Genomic DNA, 25295 nt, shown 5'->3' with positions numbered 1-25295 from the left:
TGGTAAAAGTGTTGAGACAATTTCCAAGAATCAAAAGAAAGCACATGCATCAGGTAATTGATTTCCGCACTAGAGTAAAGTTTTCATACGCATTCATTTTCAAGATACAGTACTCTTGGTCTTGGTTCCTCAAAAGTCTTGGACGCGATCGTATTGTCGTTAACGTCTTCATATAGAATCATTAGTGTGATATACAACAATTTGTAATAAGTTTGTGTCTGTTGTTAATTAATAGGTATTCTCATGTGGGGAGCTCATATGATTCACCTAATATAGGATTAAGATAGTTATTGGGTGAAAGTTTGGAAAGCTGGAGAGGCCTTTTTTGAAAGTATACGACTCCCACATATGGGATTGTGGCTTAGCATTGGTGTATGTTCTATTTTTTATATTTTTGTTCCAGTTTTTAAGTTTTTTTATATTGTATAGATGACATTATATTTTGTAATTAATTTTTTTGACATTATTTTTGCATAATTTCCTTTCGTATTGATAGTGATTATGATGCATATATGTCCACTAATGCATTTATTGATCCTTTTTTTATGATTGAGTTTTCCTTGCAGCTGCTGAAAAGAGATAATTCGTCCAGGCCACTATCGGATGCTCACCGTGTGAAGATTTATATTCACTTTTTCTCAACATCTGATCAAGGCTTTTTGTTTACTTCTTATTGCGTGTCATTGTATTTTGACAAGAGACACCGAGAATGAATATGACACAATTTTCGTCCAGATACATGAATCTAGCCTACTATAACTCATATGTGTATAAGGAAATGTAGTCAAAATATATTTGATTTTCGATGATTTTGGCATTAATTCTTTTTTGTATAATATGTAGTGGTTTCCATATTCACTATATTCAATTTTCAAATCTAGACCTTTTGTTATAATTTCAAATTAATGGAGTACTTTTTCACTTCACAATTTTAGCTCTCGATAAGAAAGTTTTTATATATTAGATTTTTAAATATTCGGACACATAGATCTAGACTGTTATAGCTCATATGCAAATATGGAAGTCAAACTTTATTTGATTTTCAAATAATATATATTGGTTTCCATATTCAATACATTTAATTTTCAAATCAAGACTTTGGATATAGACTGCTATAATTCATAGCAAAAAAGGAAACGTAGTCAAACATAATTTGATTTCCACTTTTTTTAGCATTTAATATTATAAAACTTTTTCGTATAATTTGTGCAGTTTTCATATTTACTATATTCAATTTTCAGATGGACTTTTTGTTTTAATTTCTGATTAATTGAGTATTTTTTTTTTCACTTCACAATTTTAACTCTTGATAAAGAAGTTTCCATATATTAGACTTTTAAAATTTTCAGATACATGAATCTAGCCTGCTATAACTTATATGTAAATAAGGAAAAATAGTCAAATTTTATTTGATTTTCAATAATTTTGGCATTTATTATTACAATCCATTTTTGTATAAAATGTGGTGGTTTACATATACACTATATTTAATTTTCAAATCAAAACTTTTTGTTATAAATTCAAATTAATGGAGTCTTTTCTCATTCAATAATTTCAGCTCTTGATATATAAGGAAGTATTCATACACTCGGTTTTACAAATTTTCGATACATGAATCTGGACTGTAATAGCTTATATGCGAATAGAAAGTCAAACTTCATTTGATTTCCACAGATTTTGACATTTATTACTACAACAATACTTTTTCGTTTAATTTATACAGTTTTCATGTTCATTACATTCAATTTCCAGATCAAGAATTTTTGTTATAATTTCATTATTAATAGAGCATTTTTTTTCATACCTGTATCATACCTGTGTGTGTAGCACGAGCCAAAATGCTTAAATAATTTTCATGTGGTAATAAATGAGCATATTTTTATTTAAATAAATTAACAATAAAATTTTTTACATGCGGTTTATTATAATTTTTTGTTATTCTATTCAAGATACGAGGTGTTGCCATTAGGCGACAATGAGAAATTTTAATTATATAGTCATTACTATTTTCATGTCTTTGATCCATAAACTTATAAATTTTTATTCCAAACATAAATTATTATTATTATTATATTAAAATTTGGTTATATTAATGATACTAATGAAAAATCTGTTCCGTTATAAAATCGATACAGAATCTATTCCATTATTGATATTTATGACGTATATATTCTTATTGTCAATTTCTAATATAGACAATAATTGTAGCATATAATTTTGGTAATGTAACTCAATTATGATTACATATGTATTTCTTTTTTCTTTTTAAATCACACATGTATTTCTTTATTGATTATTCCTTCAAGGTTAATTATTTTTTAACATGTTTATCAATTTTTACTAAGGACGGGAGGAAACTCTATCATCAGCATATTCACTTTAATTAATGATACTAATGAAAAATCTATTACGTTGTCTTTCATAACTTATATCTCATATCATACTGTTTGTTAATAAAAAAATGTATAACTTAAGTGGAAAAAAAAACAAAAAAATCCTATCTGTGTACGTAGCACGGGCTAAAATGCTATGAGCATTTTTTTATTTGAATTAAAATTTGATAGATGAGCATCGTTTTATTCAAATAACTTAACAATAAAATTCTTTGCATACAGTTTATTATTATTTTTTGCTATTTTATTTAAGGTATGAGGCATCGCCGTTAGGCGACGCCGAGAAACTTTAATTATATAATCATTACTATTTTCATGTTTTTTTATAAATATTTTAGATAAAAATTACTTAATATTTTATTATTATTTTAACTATACAAATAATGATTTAACAATATATCCATAAACTTATAGATTTTTATTCCAAACATGAAATACTATTATTATATCAAATATTTGATTATATTAATGATATTAATGAAAAATATATCCCGTTATAAATATTTATCAATTTTTATTAAGGACAGGAGGAAACTCTATCAGCAGCATATTCACTATAATTTTATAATTAAGGAATGGAAGGAAGCTTTATAACTTGCATAACTGGGTTAAGTTTATTGTTATTTATGTTTCAAAATACAAAAATTTATATAGTACGCGTCGTTATAATTTCTGTTGTGTGACTTTATTTTATTCATTCGACATTCGTATATATTACCTTTTAACATCTACAGCGTATTGATCGCCAATAACATAACTCGGGTATTTTGACTGCCTTTCTGAACTTATATCTCATATCATACCGTTTGTCAATAAAAAAATGTATAGTTTAACTACATAAAAAAAATCAAAAAATCATACCCTTGTGCATAGCACGGGCCAAAATGCTATGAACATATTTTTATTGAAATAAAAATTTGATAAAGGAGCATATTTTTATTTAAATAACTTGACAATAAAAAATTTTACATACGGTGTACTATAATTTTTTGTTATTTTATTTAAGATTCGAGGAGTCGCCGTTAGGCGACGTCGAGAAATTTTAATTCTGTAGTCGTTATTATTTTGGTGTCTTTTATAAATATTTTAGAAAATAATACCTGATATTTTTGATTATTTAACAATACAGATAATGATTTGATAATAGATCCATAAAGTTATAAATTTTTATTCCAAACATGAAATATTATTATTATATTAAATATTTGATTATATCAATGATACTAATTAAAAATCTATTCCGTTATAAAATCAATACAGAATCTATTCCATTATAAATATTTATCACGTATATCTTTTTATTATCAATTTTCAATATAAGCAATAATCGTAGCATATAATTGTAGTAATCTAACTGAATGATGACTACATATGTATTTCTTTATTGATGTATTACCTTAAGGTTATTTATTTTTTAACCTATTGATCAATTTTTATTAAGGAAGGGAGGAAACTCTATCATTTGCATATTCACCTTAATTTTATAATTAAGGTATGGATGGAAACTTTATGATACGCATAATCAGGTTAAGTTTATAATCATTTATGTTTCTAAACACAAGATTTATATCGTCTGCGTCATTGTAATTTTTGTTGCGTGATTTTATTTTTTTTAATCGACATTCGTATATATTATGCTTAACATCGACAACGCACTGATCGTCAATAACATAACTCGAGTATTTTGACTCTTACATACGTTGTCTTTCATAACTTATATCTTATATCATATTGTTTATTAATAAAAAATGTATAGTTTAACTAGATTAAAAAACAAAAAATTATATCCGTGTGCGTAGCACGGGCAAAAATGCTACGAGTATATTTTTATTTAAATAAAAATTTCATAAATGAGCATATTTTTATTTAAATAACTTCACAATAAAAATTTTACATATAGTTTATTATATTTTTTATTATTTTATTTAACATTCGAGGCGTCGCCTTTAGACGACACCAAGAAATTTTAATTATACAATCATTACTATTTTCATATCTTTTATAAATATTTTGGAACATATTACCTAATATTTTTGATTATTTAACTATACAAATAATGATTCGATAATAGATCCATGAAATTATAAATTTTTATTCCAAACATGAATTATTATTATTATATAAAATATTTATTTATATTAATGACACTAATTAAAAATCTATTCCGGTATAAAATCAATACAGAATCTATTCCATTATAGATGTTTATCGCGTATATCTCTTCTTATTATCAATTTTCATTACAGGCAATAATCGTAGCATATAATTTTAGTAATATAACTGAATTATGACTACATATGTATTCCTTTATTGATGTATTACCTTAAGGTTAATTATTTCTTAACTTATTTATCAATTTTTATTAAGGAAGGGAGAATACTCTATCATTTGCATATTCACCTTAATTTTATAATGAAGTATGGATGGAAGAATTATAATACGCATAATCAGGTTAAGTGTTTATAATTATTTATGTTCTAAATACAAAGATTTATATAGTCCGCGTCCTCATAATTTTTGTTGCATGAGTTTATTTTTTTTCAATCGATATTTGTATATATTATCTTTAACATCTACAACGTACTGATCGTCAATAACATAACTCGAGTATTTTGACTCTTACATACGTTGCCTTTCATAACTTATATCTCATATTATACTGTTTGTTAATAAAAAATGTATAGTTCAACTAGATAAAAAAAACAAAAAATCATACTCGTGCGCGTAGCAAGGGCCAAAATGCTACGAGTATATTTTTATATAAATAAATTTTTCGTAATTGAGCAAATTTTCATTTAAATAACTTAACAATAAAATTTTTACATATAATTTATTATATTTTTTGTTATTTTATTTAAGATTCGAGGCATCGCCAAGAAATTTTAATTTTATAGTCATTACTATTTTTATGTCTTTTATAAATATTTTAGAAACAATTACCGAATATTTTTTTATTATTTTAACTATACAAATAATGATTTGATCATAGATCCATGAAGATATAAATTTATATTCCAAACACGAAATATTATTATATTAAATATTTGGTTATATTAATGATAGTAATGAAAAATCTATTCTGTTATAAAATCAATGCAGAATCTATTCCATTGTAGATATTTATGATGTATATCCTCTTATTATCAATTTTCAATAGGCAATAATTATAGCATATGTATAGTTTTAGTAATGTAACTGAATTATGACTACATATGTATTCCTTTATTAATGTATTACTTTAAGGCTAATTATTTCTCAACATATTCACCTTAATTCTATAATTAAGGAATGGATGGAAGTTTTATAATACGTATAATCAGGTTAAGTTTATAATTATTTATGTTTCTAAATTCAAAGATTTATATAGCCCGTGTCGTCATAATTTCCGTTGTGTGATTTTTTTTTTAAATTGACATTCGTATATATTATTTTTAACATTTGCAACGTATTGATCGTCAATAACATAACTCGAGTATTTTGAATATTACATACGTTAGTTTTCATAACTTATATCTCATATCATACTGTTTGTTAATAAAAAATTTATTGTTTAACTAGATAAAAAAAAATCATACCCGTGTGCGTAGCACGGGCGAAAATGCTACATGTTTATTTTTATTTAAATAAATTTTTCATAAATTAGAAAATTTTCATTTAAATAAGTAAACAATAAAATTTTTACATATAGTTTATTATAGTTTTTGTTGTTTTATTTAGGCGACGCCGAGAAATTTTAATTATATAGTCATTACTATTTTTCATATCTTTTATAAATGTTTTAAAAACAATTATCGAATATTTTTTTATTATTTTAACTATACAAATAATGATTTGATCATAGATTCATGAACATATAAATTTTTATTCCAAACATGAAATATTATTATTATATTAAATATTTGGTTATTGTAATGATATTAATGAAAAATCTATTCCGTTATAAAATCAATACAGAATCTATTCTATTATAGATATTTATCACGTATATTCTCTTAGTATCAATTTTCAATATAGGCAATAATTATAGCATTATATAATTTTAGTAATGTAACTAAATTATGAATACATATGTATTCCCTAATTGATGTATTACTTTAAGGTTAATTATTTCTTAACATATTTATCAATTTTTATTAAGGACGGGGGGAAACTCTATTATCAGCATATTCACCTTAATTTTATAATTGAGGAATGGATGGAAACTCTGTAATCTGCATAATCAGGTTAAGTTAATAATTATATATATTTCTAAATACAAAGATTTATATAGTCTGCGTCGTTATAATTTCTGTTGCGTGATTTTATTTTTTCAATCGACATTTGTATATATTATTTTTAACATCTACAACGCACTGTTCGCTAATAACAAAACTCGAGTATTTTGACTCTTACGTACGTTGCTTTCATAACATATATCTCATATCATACTGTTTGTTAATAAAAATGTATAGGTTAACTCGATAAAAAAAACAAAAAACATACACGTGTGCGTAGCACGAGACAAAATGCTAATAAACATTTTAAATTCTATAATTTAAAACTCATAATAAATAATTTGACTGCACTGATTACCCGCCAGATTTGGGGTTAATCACGACATAAAGTATAGATTAAGTTTTTTTCTTTAAAGCAAAGAATAGATTAAGTCGATAAAAATCAAAGAATCAATACCCGTGTGCGTAGCACGGGCCAAAAAAGCTAGTTCGTATAATACATCATCAATTAGTAATCCGTACAAGGGCGCTTTAGTGAAATGAACAGGTTTTCAGAAACCTCTAAGCTATCGGGACCTGATTTGTTGTTCTTCTTGAATGTTTGATCAGGATTTTAAATTTCTTTGATATAATGAATCAATCCATAGCAAGTCCCAAATAACCAAATCTAAGCTAACTATGAAGTTTAGGTAAGGGGTGGTAATATCAACACTGACTTAAAACCTGACCCAGTCCGCAATCCCATCTGACAACCTCTAGACTATCAGGGACCTGATTTGTTGTTCTTACTTGAATGTTTGATGAGGATATTGAGTTTCACTGATATAATAAATCAATCCATAGCAAGACTCAAATAACCAAATCCAGCTAAATATGAAGTTCAGCAGGGTGACAATATGAGACACGACCCAAGACCTGACCCAATCCGCAATCCAATTTATTGAGACAATCCATAGTAAGACTCAAATAACCAAATCCAGCTAAATATGTAGTTCAGTCTGTTTCAGCAGGGGTGACAATATGAGACTTGAGCCAAACGATCCAAAAACTGACCCAATCCGCAATCAAATTTATTGAGACAAAATCTGAAAGTGACCTGAAAATCACCCGATTCACCCGAAATGACTTGAAATTAGAATTTAATTTCTAAAAATTTCAATTTTTGGTTTTATTCTATTTCAAGTGATTTAAACTTGACCCGAAATCGACCCGATTGCTAACAATAATGATTACAATAAATTCATATTCTATCATAAGCATTGGAATATGATTAATATATTCAAATCATATTGTCCCTCTTTCATACTTCGGCATACTCATAAATGAATGTAAATCCCTATTGTCCGAGTTGAAAGATAGAAATGTTCTTGTTAAGTTTGTTAAACGGTCTGCGAATATGGTAGCACATTTCTTAGCTAAGTCTACCAATTCTGTAGCTGATCGTATTTGGCGGGTGAGTGATAATCACCCGGAGTTCACTAACGATTTGATTAATGAATGAAATCATCCTTCCTTTAGCAAAAATATATATATATATTCAAATCATATTCTATCATAATATGATTGACATATTCAAATGAGATCAAGAATAATATAAATAATTTTTATACAATTTCTATTTAAAACATATCTGAAAAGTAAGCTTATTTTATGTAAATATTTTATTTTATTTATTTTCAAAAAAAATTCACACGTATTTTAAAATATGTTGTCAATTTATCATATAATTAAAATTATTATTTTAACTTTTGTTTTCAAAATATGTAAAAGGAGATTTTGAAAAATAACTTTTATACCACACCACCTTAGAACATGTTCAAAATTAATCAGGAAAAATGTTAATCACATTGTACAATGTACCTTGCTTTATGAAAATCAGAAATCAAATCTAATTCCCCCGCTCCGCTCCCAAAACATTTCCCATCTTCCCCGCATTCCGAAGCCCAGAAGAAAATAATCAGAAAATGGAAGGCAAAAAAGAGTGCGCAGGAGCATCACTGGACTCGATAATCTCCGGTTTCAACACTCGCATTTCCGAGCTTCAACAACTCGTCATCGCTCGCAACAGTAAATTCTCACTTATTCATTTCTCAACATTCATTTCTGTTTCAGATACTCGTTACCAATGTAATCTCTTCTATCCACAGTGTATCCAACTAGCAGTCTCCCTGATTTATCGGCAATTGATAGTTTAGTCAAGGCAATGGAGCTTCAGGTTCACCAAATTAAAGATCGCTTGCGCGAGGAGAAAGAAGCTATTCCTAAAGCCAAGGTCTTTTCGAAACTCTTCTGTATTTTTCTAAAATTTTTAATGTCCCCAATGCCGCTTACTAGATGCTCCGATGGTGGCTTGGGTGTGATTATATTCATGGACGAAGCCAGAATTGAATCCGACAGGGCCAATTCAAAATAATATTAAACTATATTTGATACGAAACGAGAATATAAAGGTACTTGCATATAAATAAAAAGAGAAAACAGATTTTTTTGCCACCCAACTTATTATTTATTTAGAAACCTACCACTGAATTATAACTTTTTTCTTTTTTGTCACTAATGTTAGGTTCGGATTATATTTTATCACTAACGTTAGGTTCGGATTTGATTATTAACACTATGTTATTTTTTTAGCATTATTAAAATATAGTGTTAGTCTGCAATATTATGGTAATCTGATATGTGTCTATATCTTTATATGTATTATTACTCCCTTCGTCCCTCTCAATTGTTTACATTGGAGGGGGACACGGAGACCAAGACAATGTATAAAAAATGAGTAAAGTTAGATGAAAAGTGGGTAAAGTGGTGGGACCTATCAATATTTAATAATAGATTTGAGATAGTGGAGGAAAGTAGTGAGTGTAATAGTAGTTTTTATTGTTAAATATGAGATAGTAGGGGAAGATAGTGGGTGTAATGATGAGAAAAACTTACTACTTATAGTAACGTAAAGAAATGAGAGGGACATCTCAAAATAGTAACTGTAAAAGAAATGAGAGGGACAGAGGGAGTACATATTTGTCCTAGGTAGTTTAACTTGGAGGACGAGAGTTGAACACTCATTTTGAGGCTCCTAAAAAATTTAGTTTCAAAAATTATTTTATTTTATTTTTTCCGAATAAAATTCAACCTTTAAATTTAACGCTGGTTTTTTTTCCTTAAAAAAAAACGTTGAATTTTTTTTGTCACTAACGTTATGTTTTGATTTGATTATTCACAATATTTTATTTTTTTAAGCATTATAAAAACATAGTGGTAGTCTGCAATATTATGGTGATATGATATGTGTCTATAGCATTATATATAGTCATCTATATGTCCCCTGCCTTCCTGACAAAAAAAAAAAAATCTGTATGTCCCCTGGGTAGTTTACCTTGAAATACGAGAGTTTAACACACATTTTAATAACCTAAAAAATTTAGTTTTATAAACTATTTTAAGGCTCCACAAAAATATAGTATCACTTGACTCAATTTTACTTGAGAATTGATTGTAGATGATAAATTGTTTGAAGTCATTGATTTCATATTGACAATTTAATGAATTTTTAGAATTCTAATTATAATTATTCCTGATTTTACCACTCATTTATGTCATTATTACTCCCTTCGTCCATCTCATCAATTTATAGTTCTTTTACCACTACTTGGCACGTATTTTAAGGTTCCCACTCTTATAAAATATAGATTAATAACTTAATTTTGAGATTTCCTTTGTGAGTAAAAAAATTCATACTCTTGTCCTCCAAGATAAACTACCCAGGACTGTACTACATATAAAGATATAGACACATATCAGATCACCATTATATTACAGACTACCACTATATTTTAATAATGCTAAAAAGAATAACATAATGTTAATAATTAAATCCAAACCTAACGTTAGTGACAAAAAAATAAATCTGAACCTAACATTAGTGACGGAAAAAAATCCGAACCTAATATTAGTGACAAAAAAAAAAAAATTATAGTTCAGTGGTAGGTTTCTAAATAAATAATAAGTTGGATGGTAAACAAATCTGTTTTCCCAAATAAAAATTGTGTTCTACATTCTTTTAAACTCTGAAATCCTGGAATTCATCTATTATATTATGAGTATCAAAAAAAGTGAACCAAATCCTATATGTGATAAATTTTAGTGTTGGGAGCCAAAACTTAAAATGATATAACTTTAAACAAAAAAATACATATAAAATATAGAATGTATTGATATTAGTTTGAGAACACAGAGTAATGCCGTCTGATTATACTATGTCTGGTTATACTATGTGGTTATTAGAATATATTACTGTGTTACTATCTATGTATAGTAACTAGATGTGTTGAATCACATTATTAGTTTGAGAACACAGAGTAATACCTCTGTAGTTATTAGAACAACCATATTTGATCTATCTAGATATCTTTACTTCAAGTCAACTATGATCAGTGTGTTTCATTTGATTTTCTTGAACTTGCTTCAATCCAATGTGTATCACTGCATTTATGCAGGCTCCTATTAACACCAATTTCCTTGAGATTTGGCTTTCAAAGACCTAAGGAATTTCAGATACTCTAAAGGGTGTCTCAAAGAACTCTTGTCTGAGGTCATGTCCTCTCCTTTTAGTTAGGAAATTACAAAACCCTTATAATCACCATTCTCTCCCCTTTAAATTGTTAGAGTGAACAATCGACTCATGTTTTTTACTCGTTGAAGTCAAAGCCAAACTCTCAGTTTTTCCGGCATTTCTCTCAGGCCACCCTCTCTCTCGCCTACCTCTTATCTGTCATCTCCCTCCCTTGCTCGATCTCCTCTCCCTCTCTTCCGTAGCCGATCGCGACTCCGCCACCCACACAGCAACGGTGGTGGCCTCTTCAACCCAACACAACACAAACACATACTGAAAAACTCGATCTCATACTTCTGCAGGAGGAACTGATACGGCCGGAGATAAACAAAGAAGAAGCGGGAGAGGAGAAATTGACCGGGAGATGAGGTGTACAAATATAGAAGACGAGATTGTAATCGCCACAAGTAGCGGATGAAAACTCAGTAGCTAAATTTTAGCTAACAGGGATGAGCGGTTGGAGACTTGGAGGGAGAGATATGGCTGATGATAGGTATAAATATTAATATTATATGCCAGCTGTAGTAATATAGCTAACAGGTGCACTGCCTTGGAGTTGCGCTAAGAAAATGTGTTTAGGCCTATAAGGCATAAGCCCGAATATGCCCTGAATTTAGATACTTATCGGGGTTATATACGGCTTGAATGTATGATATATATATGTAAACTTGAAAATGATTGGAACCGTAAAGAAGGCATGCTTCTTAAAAATATATAATAATTGTTGGTTTGTCAGGTATAGATGATGAATTGTATGACTTGGCTGATTGGTCTGAAATTATGAATGCAGAAACTGATTGAGGCATCGCTACAGCAGCAAAGGAAACTCCAAATGATGTCTGCCTATGTGCCCTCTAATCCGCCTGAACGAATTTCAACTAATAATCATGAACCCAGGACAATGTAGGTTTTCATTTTACTAATGATTCAATCTTATTTTGTTCGTGAATGAGGGATGTTTCCCAATATTTTATTTTCTTGTATTTCAGTGTGCAACCTGAAAACAAGCAGGATATCCCTTTCATCTCACTTAACTACGAGGAGCCTCCAGCATTACCTAAAGTGAGACTTTCTAATGCCTAAATGTGTTTTAATTTGAACTGATCCTTGTTATTTGATCTCGACACACAATTCCATAGTTTGAGGTTACTAGGGGACTCATGGCAAAACGCTCATGGATTCGTAGATATTGAAGTTCACTAGTATGTACCAAGTGTCAGTTAATTAATTAAAACCATGTAAAATAAAATTCAGTTAAGAAAACTATTTTTTTTTTTTAATTGTAGTCAAATCCACAAGGCAATTCCTTACACTTTCTGGTAAATAATGTTGTTCATTTTTATTGATGCCCTTTGCTGTGATCTATCTGTTGCAGCTTGACTATATGGTCACCTATGCAAAATTCATGATTTTGGTTTTGGTTGAATCAAAGAATCATTTTTCTTAAATCTTTCATCCTGAAAATTTTATGACCAGTAATCGAATCCAGATTAAAGAATTTGGTGACCCTGTATATGTACAAACTTGAGATGTTTTTTTGTGATGATTACTCACAATGTGTACCTTCGCAGGAGAAGAAGGGTCGTGGCCCACCACCACTATGGTACATTACTGCTGATGAGCTTAATTCATTGTCTTCGTAAGTGCCATTAGTAATTGTTGAGTACCTTCTTTTACAGCAGTCATAACTTATAGATATTAATCAACTCAATTATATTACTTATCGTTCTTGTTTAGTTGCTCCGTATTTTTGCTTTATTAGTACCTTGGATCTGTAACTCCGTCATCTCTCCTTTTCAAGGCAATATAGGCTACAAGCAAATTTTTGGATAGATTTCCAATGAATATGCTCATGAGTTATATACTCTATATGGATTAATTAAGTATTGATACATAAAATATACTTATTAAAATTTGACTAACATTAGTAATATATAATGTGTAGTGATATACTGATATATAATGTGTAGTGTATCTCACGTTAGTTGTGTATTTTTAAAGTAACGAATTAGTATTTAAAATATATTTCATGATATTTTAGTGCTAAAATATAATTACTACCATCCTCTTCTGCAATATTCAGGTATATGAAAGGACGGCTAACTTTAGAAAAGGTCAATGCAGCAATCAGTGACATGGCTACCTATGCTGAAGCGAATTCCCAACTTGTTACAGCACCCAGGAAGAAGGTTGCTCAGTCTAAATCACCTCCTCTTCCTCTGCTTTCTTTTGATTAATTAAATTTTGTTGTTTGTCTACTGAAAATTATTATGTTTCTTTCTGAAGTTGACAGAAGCTACTTTGGACAGAGCTATGGTATGTATCTTATGTGCGTATGTTTAAAAAACTTTTGATTCCCCAATTAGATTTTATATGATATAACACTTCATTTCCATGCAATCTACTGCAAGTACCTCCCAGTTTTGGACTGCATTCATAGTTTGGACTGACATTACGTAGTATTCAGCTTTGTGGCATGTCTCTACAATTTGTGATATCTTCGAGCTTAGTATTATATGATCTGAAAGTACAGCTAATTGTCCTATGACACTGCAGGAATTGAGAGACATTGCAGGAACAGATGCTGTGAAGGGCAAGCACTTCTTTTTAGAAACTGACATTAAAGGACCTTCCTTCAAGCTTGACAATACTGGAAAAGCAATACTAACAGTAAGCTGGTTCTCTGTATACTGGTTAATAAAGAGCATGTCCTGAAATTTATAAATAAGAAGAAGGAGCATGTCCAGTAAAACCAGCCATATAAAGTACTGCTTGCCACATTAGAAGTCATTTTTTTACATTTTATGTTTGTTTGCAGGCTCACTGATCTTGGATTATAATCCTCTAGCTGTCAGTTTAATTTATTACTTGTATATTTTGTAGAATGCATTGCACTTAGGGTAGTTTATTATTGGACAAATATATGCCCCACATACAAGAAAGTATTACTAAAAATTGTGTTCAATAGAAGTCCAACAGTCCATTTTTAGCTAATATTGTAAGCTATATATTTAGCTAATAGCCCCCTTATGCCAGGCTCCTGGACTAGTAATATACTAATATCAATCTATCCCTTTGGAGAAATTGGGATTGGCAATATATACGAATGTTGGTCAAATTATAGTTTTATTTGCTTAAAACTGGCTTACATATGTGTACTACTGTACTTCTATTTTGCATTTTTCATCGTTAAACTCAAATATGCAGTTAGCATTGTGAAACATAAGCATTACTGTATTATTTTAATGTATAAGTAAAGGCATTTACAAGTAATTGCGCCTTTTTGAGCTATTCCTTTGGTTTTCTAAAAAATGTTATAGTGTAGCAGACAATATTAATAATCTATGTGAAATTTTAAGAGAAATTGGAGATCTGTAATCAAACTAATAGAAAGCAAGGAAATCCTCTAATTAAATATTCTGAGTTGCTGCATTATGTAATACTTGGAGGACAGTTATACAAGCATAACAATTAACAAGTCCTTTTTCTAGATCCATGCATACTAATATTAACTTGATATGTAATTCTTACAGGTCCTTCGTCACCTTGGACGTATAACTGAAAGCCGAATTGGGCATCATCGTGTTATCGTCCTTCTAAAGCCATAGAAACACCATAAATTCTCAATGTGAAAGCTGCAAGTATATTCCTACTGATTATGCGTCATTTTAATGATGACGTACACAGTTCCCACACCTGCAATGGGAGGATCCTTCACTTAAGAGCTTGTTGTGTCTGATTCACATATTAAGATAATCAGCAAATGAACCGGAGAAGGAATACGACAGTTTTCAGCATTCAACCAGTAATGTGTGTGGAATTCCTGAATGATTGCGTGCTTAGATCCAGTAGTCTATTAGTTTTTCATTTTAAATCTTTACTATAGAGATGTACGAAAAACCTCTGAAGGAGAACCTTTTATTTCAGAGTTTAGATAACTGCTACTGGCTCTTTGAACAGTTTGCATATACCTGCTTGATGATTTGGAATACTGAACATTTGAAACGCTTGTAAGATTAAGATTCTGCCCAAAATTTATGGCTCGTGAATGGTACTATGACCACTATCCATTTACTCTTGACAACTGATTAATATTCGAAAGTTTCTTTTTACAATTTGATTATCAAAAACAAAATTGAAACCTGCAACTTAGGATGTGTTCTTATGGAGTTATGGTAGATGATCGAGTCCGGTTAATGAAATAGGAGCCTCGTTCATTGTTGGATAATTCATCCTTACCAGGTGACCCGTAATATATCACTCATTCCCGTTTTGATCCACCAACAAATTACACCCTCATCGTTATTCTAAAAGTAGGGTTGTAAAATAATCTTTTAATGACAGTAATATGACAAATTTCATCTGTCAAGTGGCCTGATTCTCCGTTAAAAAGCGTATGGTGCCAATAGCGATTGTTATTTTTGTCATAATTACTGAATATATCTTATTTAAAACTATAAAACGAAGGATACAATATACAGTTGTCAGTCTTTCATCTAATTTGAACATGTTTCATCTTCTCAATTCTCACTATACACAAGTCATCGCTTTTTTGAAAGGAAAATGCTAGGGACCCCAAATATTTATCCCAAATTTTTTTCCCAAATGACGTGGCAAAATCTCATTGGCTGCATTCATTCCCATAATAATGAGGCCCCCCTGCAGATTCATCAATCACCCAATCAAATTTCGCCACTTGTTAGCCACGTCATTTGGTAACAAATTTTGGGAAAAGTTTTTGGGGTCTCTAGCATTGCCCTTTTTGAAATCACTGTGCATCCTTAAAATAAGGGTTAATTATCTTGTGGGCTTAATGTATTAGGTTGATAATCGAACTGAAAACGTTATCAAGATGGTCATTACAGTCACCATAAATATCAGTACAAGCCTTAAAAATATAATTTATAAAGTTTTGGACATTATTCTTGAATGTTTATTATAACTAAGTAAAAGGTTATGATTTCTAATATTTATGATAATATATTTAGATTTTATCAAATTTATTTATTATTTATTTTTTGTTATATACTCCCTCCGTCCCATTTTAACTGCCTTTTTAGAATTTGATTGTTGTCCCAAAATAAGTGACTTTTTTTTGTTTTCATACACTATTTGGTAGGTGAATTTCAATTTTGCCCCTCATTAATGCAGCTTATATTTTCTATGCAATACAAATTGTAGTTTAGTTTGACTTTATGAGGGGTAGCTGTGTAAAAGTATTCAAATAAACACCTCAATAAATGTAAAAGTTGGTTTGTGTGCATCTCTCTAAAAAAGCAGTTAAAATGGGACAGAGGGAGTAATTATTTTCTTTGTTTTAATTAAGACGACATGTGCTTGGCCGGTTCAAGTAATTATCGCAAGGAATTGTGGTTTAGTCCTTTGTTTGGTCATCTAATTAGATGGTTGGTTCTTTTACATAATTTTACAAGATCATTTGGTAGTACCACTGTCCACATTGATGCTATGTTTGAATGGCTAAAATGCGGTGAATTAAGGTACATTTGAGGTCATGTACATTTTCAGACCTATATACAAAAATTAACTTACCTTTTCTTATATCGTGTCCGTTGTCCGCTTGTCCTATATAACAAATATAATGAAATAAAGGACACAATTTTCATTTGTTCAGCTTTGATTTCTCTTGCCCAGAACTGTGAGGATTATTCTCCCGGTCTCCTGAATTATATAACTGAAGGACGAAGGACGAACACGTGACACGTACTTTAACACTCGTGTAAAATATAGTTTTATAATTTATTTTTAAGTTTTTTTTTTGTGAATAAAAATTTGAATGTTCTAATTTTATTTAGACAAAATTTTTTTAAAAAATAAGTTACAATATATATAATATATTCTATAAAAGCATTAATTGCGTGTCAAGCAGAGAAAAGAAAGTTATAGAATTAAACGGGACTACTGAAGAAGTATATTACATGCATTTATAAATTACTATGGATTTCTCTTCAGTTTGTAGTCTATAAATACCACAACATCATCATTTGTTTTCATCATCACTGCAAATTAGCCTTGTATTTTGAACTCCTTCAACATAATAACCATGAGTTCCACACCTAGTACTTACGTTGTGCTTTTCAACATCCTCTTCTTTACCCTAACGCATGGCCAAGTCTTGGGTCCAAGTCCTCTTTCTGATCTCAATTGCAGTAACTGCCGCGTAAATCCTATAGGACTAGGAGCCTGTGGGGTTGTGCTAGGTGGCGGCGTGGCTCCTGTCGCCATTCGGCTTTGCTGCAGCACATTGAAGTCCCTTTCTGCAGAAGACCTTTCAGCTTGCCTATGCAAGGTCATCAAAGCAGATTCTCTGAAACCTAGGAACATGAGTGTTCAAACTGCAGTGGACAGAGTTTTAACTGCATGCAGCAACATATGATTATGTATTTCATCAGTTATTGCTGCATATCTTAATTATAGTACTATGTTTTATAATGATCAATAAATGTGGCCTTGTAGCCATTATCCTTCATGTATCGGTTGAAGTCTTGTAATGAGATTTCTTATACAATTACAAACGTCTTTCTTAGCGAAATGTAATTGAGTAATATAAGATGAACGCTTTTACTGCATATCGTAAAACTTCTCCAAATCAAATAGGTGTGATGTAATAATCTATATAATTATATTATTACAAAATCAAAGTATCCAATGATGTGAATCGGAGAAGAAGAAGTTCTGCAAAACAAAATTGGCATAAAACCGCATTACAACATTAAAAACTACAAACGAGTGTTAAGATCAGACGATTACCACTGCCCTGAAAGCCCGAATTTGTAGAGAAGGTGTAACCTTATTTTCTTATACATAGGACATTATAAGAGTCTCGTGTTCGTGTTTAATTATATGAATAGGGAGATGCTGGACACAAATGCCATAAGCCATAATATTAACAATAGATGGCTACCTTCTCGCATTGATACCAATTGTTAGGATTAGACCTTTTATTACTGTGCTAAAAGCCCGAACTTGTAGATAGGTGCAACGTACTCTATACTTAGCACTTTACAAACTCCTCGGTGTTCGTGTTTATATGACTAGGGAGATACTGTTGGGATCAGAATTGATAAAGGAAGAAGGCAGAAAGCTTTTCTTTATATATTATTACTTGCTTGCTTGATTTACAACTGATCCATCTAGTCTTTATATAGATAGACTAGGAAGACTATGAGTTTAGATCATTAATAAGGTTCATGAATAAGTTCAGGAGACCTTCCATTGCTTACATTGAATATTTGACTCATTACTTATAACTAGAATCATCTAGACTCTTAGAGATAATTCAAGAGAATTACAAATTAGCTTATTTTTAACACCCCCTCTTAATTTGTAATTCCCAAACTTTCCTTGAATTTTGTATATTTCTCGGTTGAGACTGATTTTGTGAAAATATCAGCAACTTGCTCATTTGTGTTGATGAACTTTAGCAAAACTTCTCCATCTTGCACCAGATCCCGAATAAAAGTGATGACGTAGCTCAATATGTTTGGTGCGGCTATGAAAGACAGGATTTTTAGTCATTGCAATTGCTGACATGTTGTCACACAATATAGTAGTCGGCCCTTTCTCAACTTGTTCCACGTCATTAAGTATTCTCCTGAGCCAAATTGCTTCACAGGCTGCATCTGAAGCCGAGACATATTCTGCCTCTGCAGAAGAAAGTGCAACAGTTTTCTGTTTTCTGGATGACCATGAGATAGACTTTGTTCCTAAGAAAAATACATAACCTAGAGTGCTTTTGCGATCATCAATAGAACCAGCCCAGTCGCTGTCAGTATAACCAGTCAGCCTGTTATTTTCTTCTTTTGTGTACTTCAGACAATGGGCGTGTTTGTTTCAGAGAAGTAATAGCTACTTCTAACTTCTACTTCTCTTGATCTGTTTGTGGAAATAAGTAGAAGCACTTTTAAGAAGCTGAGAATGCTAGCTTCTCTCTCACAGCTTCTACTTTTTTTCCAAACACTTTATTAACTTATTTACTTCTCACTTCTTCTCCACTTCTTTAGTTTAAGCAAGAAGTCACTTCTTTTAAGCTAACCCAAACGGCCCCAATGATTCTTAGTACCCTTCAAGTAACGAAGAATGCGTTCCGCTGCTGAATAATGCAAGCTGCTTGGTTCTTGCATAAATCTTGATACTAGGCTAACCGAATAAACTATATCTGGCCTTGTATTTGTTAAATAAATAAGCGATCCCACAAGACTTTGATATCTCCTTGCATCAATCTTTGTTGCACCATCATCAAGCTGTAGTTTTAGATTTGCAGCCATAGGAGTATCCATTGGCTTGCAATTTTCCATATGAAATCTCCTCAACAAATCATCAATATACTTCTCTTGACATAATGTTATTTCACCAGAAGATTGCTTCACTTGGATACCAAGAAAGTATTTCATAAGGCCTAGATCAGTCATTTCAAATTCTTCTTTCATTGATCTCTTAAAATCTTCCACCAATTTAGCATTAGTTCCCATATAGATCAAGTCATCCATATATAAACATGCAATGAGAAAATCATGCGTACCAGATTTTTTAACATATAAGGATGGCTCACTTTTGCTTCTCTGGAAACCATTTTTTCGAAAATAACCATCAATCATAGCATTCCAAGCACGTGGCGCCTGCTTCAGCCCGTACAAGGCTTTATAAAGACGACAAACCTTCTTTTCCTGCCCCTTTTTGATGTACCCTTGAGGCTGCTCCACGTAAACTTCTTCTTGGAGCTCTCCATTAAGAAAGGCTGACTTGACATCAAGTTGGTAGACTGGTAACTGAAATTGAGCAGCAACAGCCAGTACAGATTTGATTGTCTCCATACGAACCACTACCGGAGCAAATGTTTCAGTGAAATCAATTCCTGGTTGCTGAGAATATCCCTTGGCAACTAATCTTGCCTTGTGCTTTTGGATAGTTCCATCTTCATTGTATTTTGTCTTATAGACCCACTTTAGTCCTATGACATCTTTATTTTTCGGAGGATTAACAAGTTTCCACGTATGATTTTTCTCTATAGTAGTAATCTCATCATCCATTGCTTTTCTCCAAGTTTCTTCTCTTGCAGCATCCTCGAAATTTTTTGGGTCACATGTAAAGAATGCCACGTTACAAGAATCATAAAATTTTGAATTGAACGATGTCTAAGTACTTCCGTATCCGTAGTGTCTTCAGTTGTGAATCTTGATCCTTCTTCTGGTAAGACAACATCTTCAAAGATTTCTGGAGATATTGTTGGCACATTCTGAAGTGATGGTTGAGATGCATTGTTTTGAAAGTTTCACTGTTTTGTTTCATCAAAAATTACATCTCTGGAGATCACAAATTTCTTTGTGGCAGGATTAAAAAGGTGATAGCCTTTTGATTCTTCGCTGTAGCCAAGAAAGAGCAGCTTCTCACCTTTCTCATCAAATTTCTCTCTATGTTGTGCTGGAATATGAGAATAGGCGATGCATCCAAACACTTTGAGTTGATGTACTTCTGGTTTCTGCCTATGCCAAGCTTCGTAAGTATTGAATACTGCCTTGGAGAGATATTTAAAAGATAGACAGCTGTATTAACAGCTTCTGCCCAGAAAATATTTGACAATCCTTTCCCTTTCAACATGCTTCTGGCCATTTCCACTATTGTTCGATTCTTTCGTTCTGCAACACCGTTTTGCTGAGGACTATACCTTATTGTCAGCTGCCTCCTTATTCCTTTTTCTTTCAGTAACTAAGAAAAGGCTGAGATATAAACTCTCCACCACGATCAGTTCTGAGAGTTCTTATTTTAGCTTTGCTTTAATTTTATACCAGCGCCTTGAAGTGGATAAAAGAGCTGAATGCCTCAGATTTTTGCTTTAGAAAATACACCCACATCATTCTTGTGTAGTCATCCACGAACATGAGAATATATTTGCTGCCATTGATGGATGGAGTCCTCGATTCGCAAATATCAGAGTGAACTAGTTCCAGCGGAGCCCTTGCTCTCCAAGCAGTTTTTGGAAAAGGCAATCTGTGCATTTTTCCATATATACAACCTTCACAAACTTCACTGATTTTTGCGATAGAAGGCAGGCCTACAATCATATTCTTGTCTTTTAATAATTTAAGGCCATTGAAATTGAGGTGTCCGTACCTCAGATGCCATAAAAATGAATCATCGTTCTTCGCAACTTTTAGAGAAATGTGACGTTCCAGTGGCATTTTAAGGAAACATTTTGTTTGAAATCATTTTAATTCTTGCCACTGTGGATTTTTTTTTATCAAAAATAACACAATGCTCATCATCGAAATTTATTGAGAATCCTCTTTGCATCAGTTAGCCAATACTCAACAAATTTTGAGTTAATTCAGGAACGTAGTGAACATCAGCGATGTTTAGACTCATACCTTCTTTAAAGCAGAATGTAATGATGCCTTTTCCTTCAATTTTCAGCATTTTTCCATCTCCAATCTTTCCTTCAGATTTATGGCTTTCATCAAACTCTGAGAAAAGCTCCTTGCTGCCCGTCATGTGATTGCTACAAGCGCTATCAATATACCACCTTTTCTGCACTTGCTGGTCATTCATACATGAAAAAGTCACATGTGTCTCTTCACTCTCCTCCGAAAAATTTGCATTTGCTTGAGTTCTGTATTGGAACCAGCAGTCTCTTTGAGAATGGTTAGAAACTTTGCACCTTTTGCATCTGAATTTGCAATTTTTTGACTCATGATTTGATCGCTTGCAGATGATACATTTGGAATTGTTGAAGTTGCTTTTTTGATTAAAATTTCGTGTTCCTCCTCTTCCTTGAAATTTCTGATTCATTCTTCTAGTATTTTGATTCCTGCTGTAGTTTCTTCGTGCTTCGTTCTCCTGATTTACTTCACCATTTTTGTTGCTTATGCTGATTTTTGCTTGAAAAGCTTGCTCTAGGGGCTGATTTGAGAATCTGTGAATTCTTTCCTCGTTAGCTTCAAGAGCGCCCATAAGTTCATCCACCGTTAATTTGGACAAATCTTTAGAAATTTCAATCGCTGCTACTACATGCTCGAATTTCGTTGGCAGGCTTCTTAAAATTTTATGAACAACTTTTTTATCATCCAAAGTATCTCCATAACTTCGAATCTGATTAATGATTGTTGACACCTTAGAGAAGAAGTCCAGAATACTTTCACTTTCTTTCATCTGCAGGTTGTCAAATTCTCTCCATAGCGATTGCAGCTTTACTGAAATTACTGCTTCATAGCCTTGAAACTGATTCCGCAAAAGATCCCATGCTTCTTTTGACGTTTTTGCACCCATAATAAGTGGAAATATTGTTTTACTGACTCCTTGCTAAATAAAGAGTAAAGCCCTGACATCTTTCTTCTTATTATTCTCAAATTCATTCTTCTTAGCCACTGACCAGGATGCAATTTCTTCTTGCGTTGCTCTAGCTTCATAGCCATCTTCTACCAAGTCCCATAAGTCATGAGAGATGAATAATGTCTTCATCTGGATGCTCCAGAAGTCATAGCTTTCACCGTTAAAAATAGGAATATTGCTTTGTGCATAGCTGAATAATGCTTCACTAGACGCTGCCATTATATATATAAGAGGGTTTATGAAATTTAAGTGTTTTGCAGGTCTAGAATCAACCAGGCTCTGATACCAAATTTGTTGGGATCAGAATTGATAAAGGAAGAAGGCAGAAAGCTTTTCTTTATATATTATTACTTGCTTGCTTGATTTACAACTGATCCATCTAGTCTTTATATAGATAGACTAGGAAGACTATGAGTTTAGATCATTAATAAGGTTCATGAATAGGTTCAGGAGACCTTCCATTGCTTACATTGAATATTTGACTCATTACTTATAACTAGAATCATCTAGACTCTTAGAGATAATTCAAGAGAATTACAAATTAGCTTATTTTTAACCTGCCCATAATATCCATAACAAAGAGTATACATGTTAAGTTATCAATTCTACAGTTGTTGGGAAAAGGGTTTATGTATCGTATTATATTCTAACATTAAGGTGAATATATATATATATATATATATATATATATATATATATATATATATATATATATATTTATTTAATATTATATGTAATATCAATTTATTTAATGTTTAGTTAAAATAAATTTATAATCTAAGTAGATTTTCATGATATCCTGCAAAGAGAGAAATAACATGTGTAAGCCTATACTGTACATGATTTAGAATCATTAGGACAAAAATCAATTAATGGATCTACAAACTCAAATAAATGAAATCATATATGTAAATTAACTATTGCGCTCAAAAAATCAAAGGAAATCTACAAAACTACCTACCTTTTCTTTTATTTTTTTCAAAAATACTACCTTCCAGAATTATTTTTAAAAATACCTTTTCATAAAATTTTTTTTTCAAAAATACGGTTTGCAACTTTTGCAACCTCATTTGCAACTCCAGGGGGCGCCAGCCGTGTTGCAACCTCTTTTGCAACTTCATATGCAACCGAATTCCTGATTTCAAGTTCCAGTTTTCAAATGTCATTTTCGACCTCATTTTCGGAATCGATATATATATATATATATATATATATATATATGTATATATATATATATATATGTATATATATATATATATATATGTATATATATATATATATATATATTGTAATTGCATATATGGTTGCATATGGTTGTATTCAGTTGCATATGGTTGCATTCAGTTGATTCTATTGCAATCTAATGGCCCCGCCAGGGGCACACCATACATCTGTTGTTACTTACAGTTTTCAGTTGCATTTAGTTGCAACTGAGGTTGCAAATGAAGTTGCAACTGCAGTTGCAAAGTTGCAACCGCAGTTGCAACTTCATTTGCAACCTCATTTGCAACTTTTGCAACCTCATTTGCAACTATATATAGTTTTCAGTTGCATTTAGTTGCAACTGAGGTTGCAAATGAAGTTGCAACTGCAGTTGCAAAAGTTGCAACTGCAGTTGCAACTTCATTTGCAACCTCATTTGCAACTACATATATATATATATATATATATATATATATATATATATATATATATATATAGTGGAAAGTTCTATGGAGACCATAAAATTTGGAGACCGCAGAGACTAGATCACAGCCACTCATTACATACAGATCTGACGGTTACTTGTTCTTATGCATAATCTTTTTTAATTTTATTATTAATTATAAACCCACTTCTCTCATAATTCTGAGAAGTACACGCATGTCAGTTACATTTGTTTGAGTCCTCTTGGAAAAGTATTTAATAAAGGTATATTGTCCTGCACATTTCTTTTTTCTCAATTTAGGATCTGATCGTCATTCTTTTTTCTCAATTTAGTTTTTAATAAAGTTATATATGATGAAAGTTTAACTAAGTTATTTAAATATCTTGCAAAATTTTAATATCATGTTTGTTCTTCATTTTGCATTATCTAATTTTTGAATTTTTTGTATATGTCAACCGTGTATGAATTTTCATTAAAATAATATATTGTACAGATGATGGCACAACACGTCCAACAAAGAATGCAAGTTCATTTGGTTGAGAATGTGGATCACTTGCAAAATTATAAAATGACAAACAAAATAGTTCAGTGCAAGACATATAGTACACAAGTCTTATCAATGATTTGTACAAGACAAAGAATAAGCCATCAAGTTAATCTATTGTCCTACATTCAATCCAACGCAAGTTTTCTACTTACAAAGCCAATTTCAAACATGCATAACATGAGTCCCTCAAAATTCTAGAGCAACATAGTCCAATGACTTGAAATAAAATTTTCTATGATTTTAATGAAACTCACAACAGATGATTTTAGAGTCTAGTCACACAACACAATGTCACAATCAACCCACCATATAAAGGTATTGTCTTGCATTCAATTCTTCGATACAATCTGGCCTTCAATCACTTGCAAGATAATAAAATGACAAAAAGGAAATAGTTCAGTGCAAGACATATAGTACACAAGTCTTATCAATGATTTGTACAAGACAAAGAACAAGCCATCAAGTTAATCTATTGTCCTGCATCCAATCCACCACAAGTTTTCTACTTACAAAGCCAATTTCAATGCAGAACATAAGCCTC

At 31.1% G+C, this 25295-nt stretch overlaps 2 protein-coding genes across 2 annotated transcripts; both read left to right on the top strand.

Moving 5' to 3' along the window:
• The first annotated feature begins 8459 nt into the window (after positions 1-8459).
• On the top strand, positions 8460-15300 carry LOC108194023 (spindle and kinetochore-associated protein 1 homolog). Its single transcript, XM_017360912.2, has 9 exons — positions 8460-8674; positions 8755-8879; positions 12007-12119; positions 12206-12278; positions 12788-12855; positions 13300-13405; positions 13503-13532; positions 13773-13886; positions 14750-15300. Exons 1-9 carry the CDS (start codon positions 8572-8574, stop codon positions 14822-14824), a joined length of 807 nt encoding a protein of 268 aa, XP_017216401.1. The 5' UTR covers positions 8460-8571; the 3' UTR covers positions 14825-15300.
• A 1977-nt stretch (positions 15301-17277) lies between these two features.
• Positions 17278-17610, top strand: LOC108194839 (putative lipid-binding protein AIR1). The gene has a single exon (XM_017361776.1). It carries the CDS (start codon positions 17278-17280, stop codon positions 17608-17610), a length of 333 nt encoding a protein of 110 aa, XP_017217265.1.
• Positions 17611-25295: the final 7685 nt, after the last annotated feature.

This window comes from Daucus carota, chromosome 7 (assembly GCF_001625215.2).
Source record: "Daucus carota subsp. sativus chromosome 7, DH1 v3.0, whole genome shotgun sequence".
In the NCBI taxonomy this organism is placed as follows: domain Eukaryota; kingdom Viridiplantae; phylum Streptophyta; class Magnoliopsida; order Apiales; family Apiaceae; genus Daucus; species Daucus carota.
This window is presented reverse-complemented; position numbering and strand designations above follow the sequence as displayed.

Coding starts and splice junctions, on each gene's coding strand:
- LOC108194023 (XM_017360912.2), top strand. CDS start 8,572: ATGGAAGGCAAAAAAGAGTGCGCAGGAGCATCACTGGACTCGATAATC. Junction 8,880..12,006: donor AAGCTATTCCTAAAGCCAAG/GTCTTTTCGAAA, acceptor TTATGAATGCAG/AAACTGATTGAGGCATCGCT. Junction 12,856..13,299: donor GAGCTTAATTCATTGTCTTC/GTAAGTGCCATT, acceptor TGCAATATTCAG/GTATATGAAAGGACGGCTAA.
- LOC108194839 (XM_017361776.1), top strand. CDS start 17,278: ATGAGTTCCACACCTAGTACTTACGTTGTGCTTTTCAACATCCTCTTC.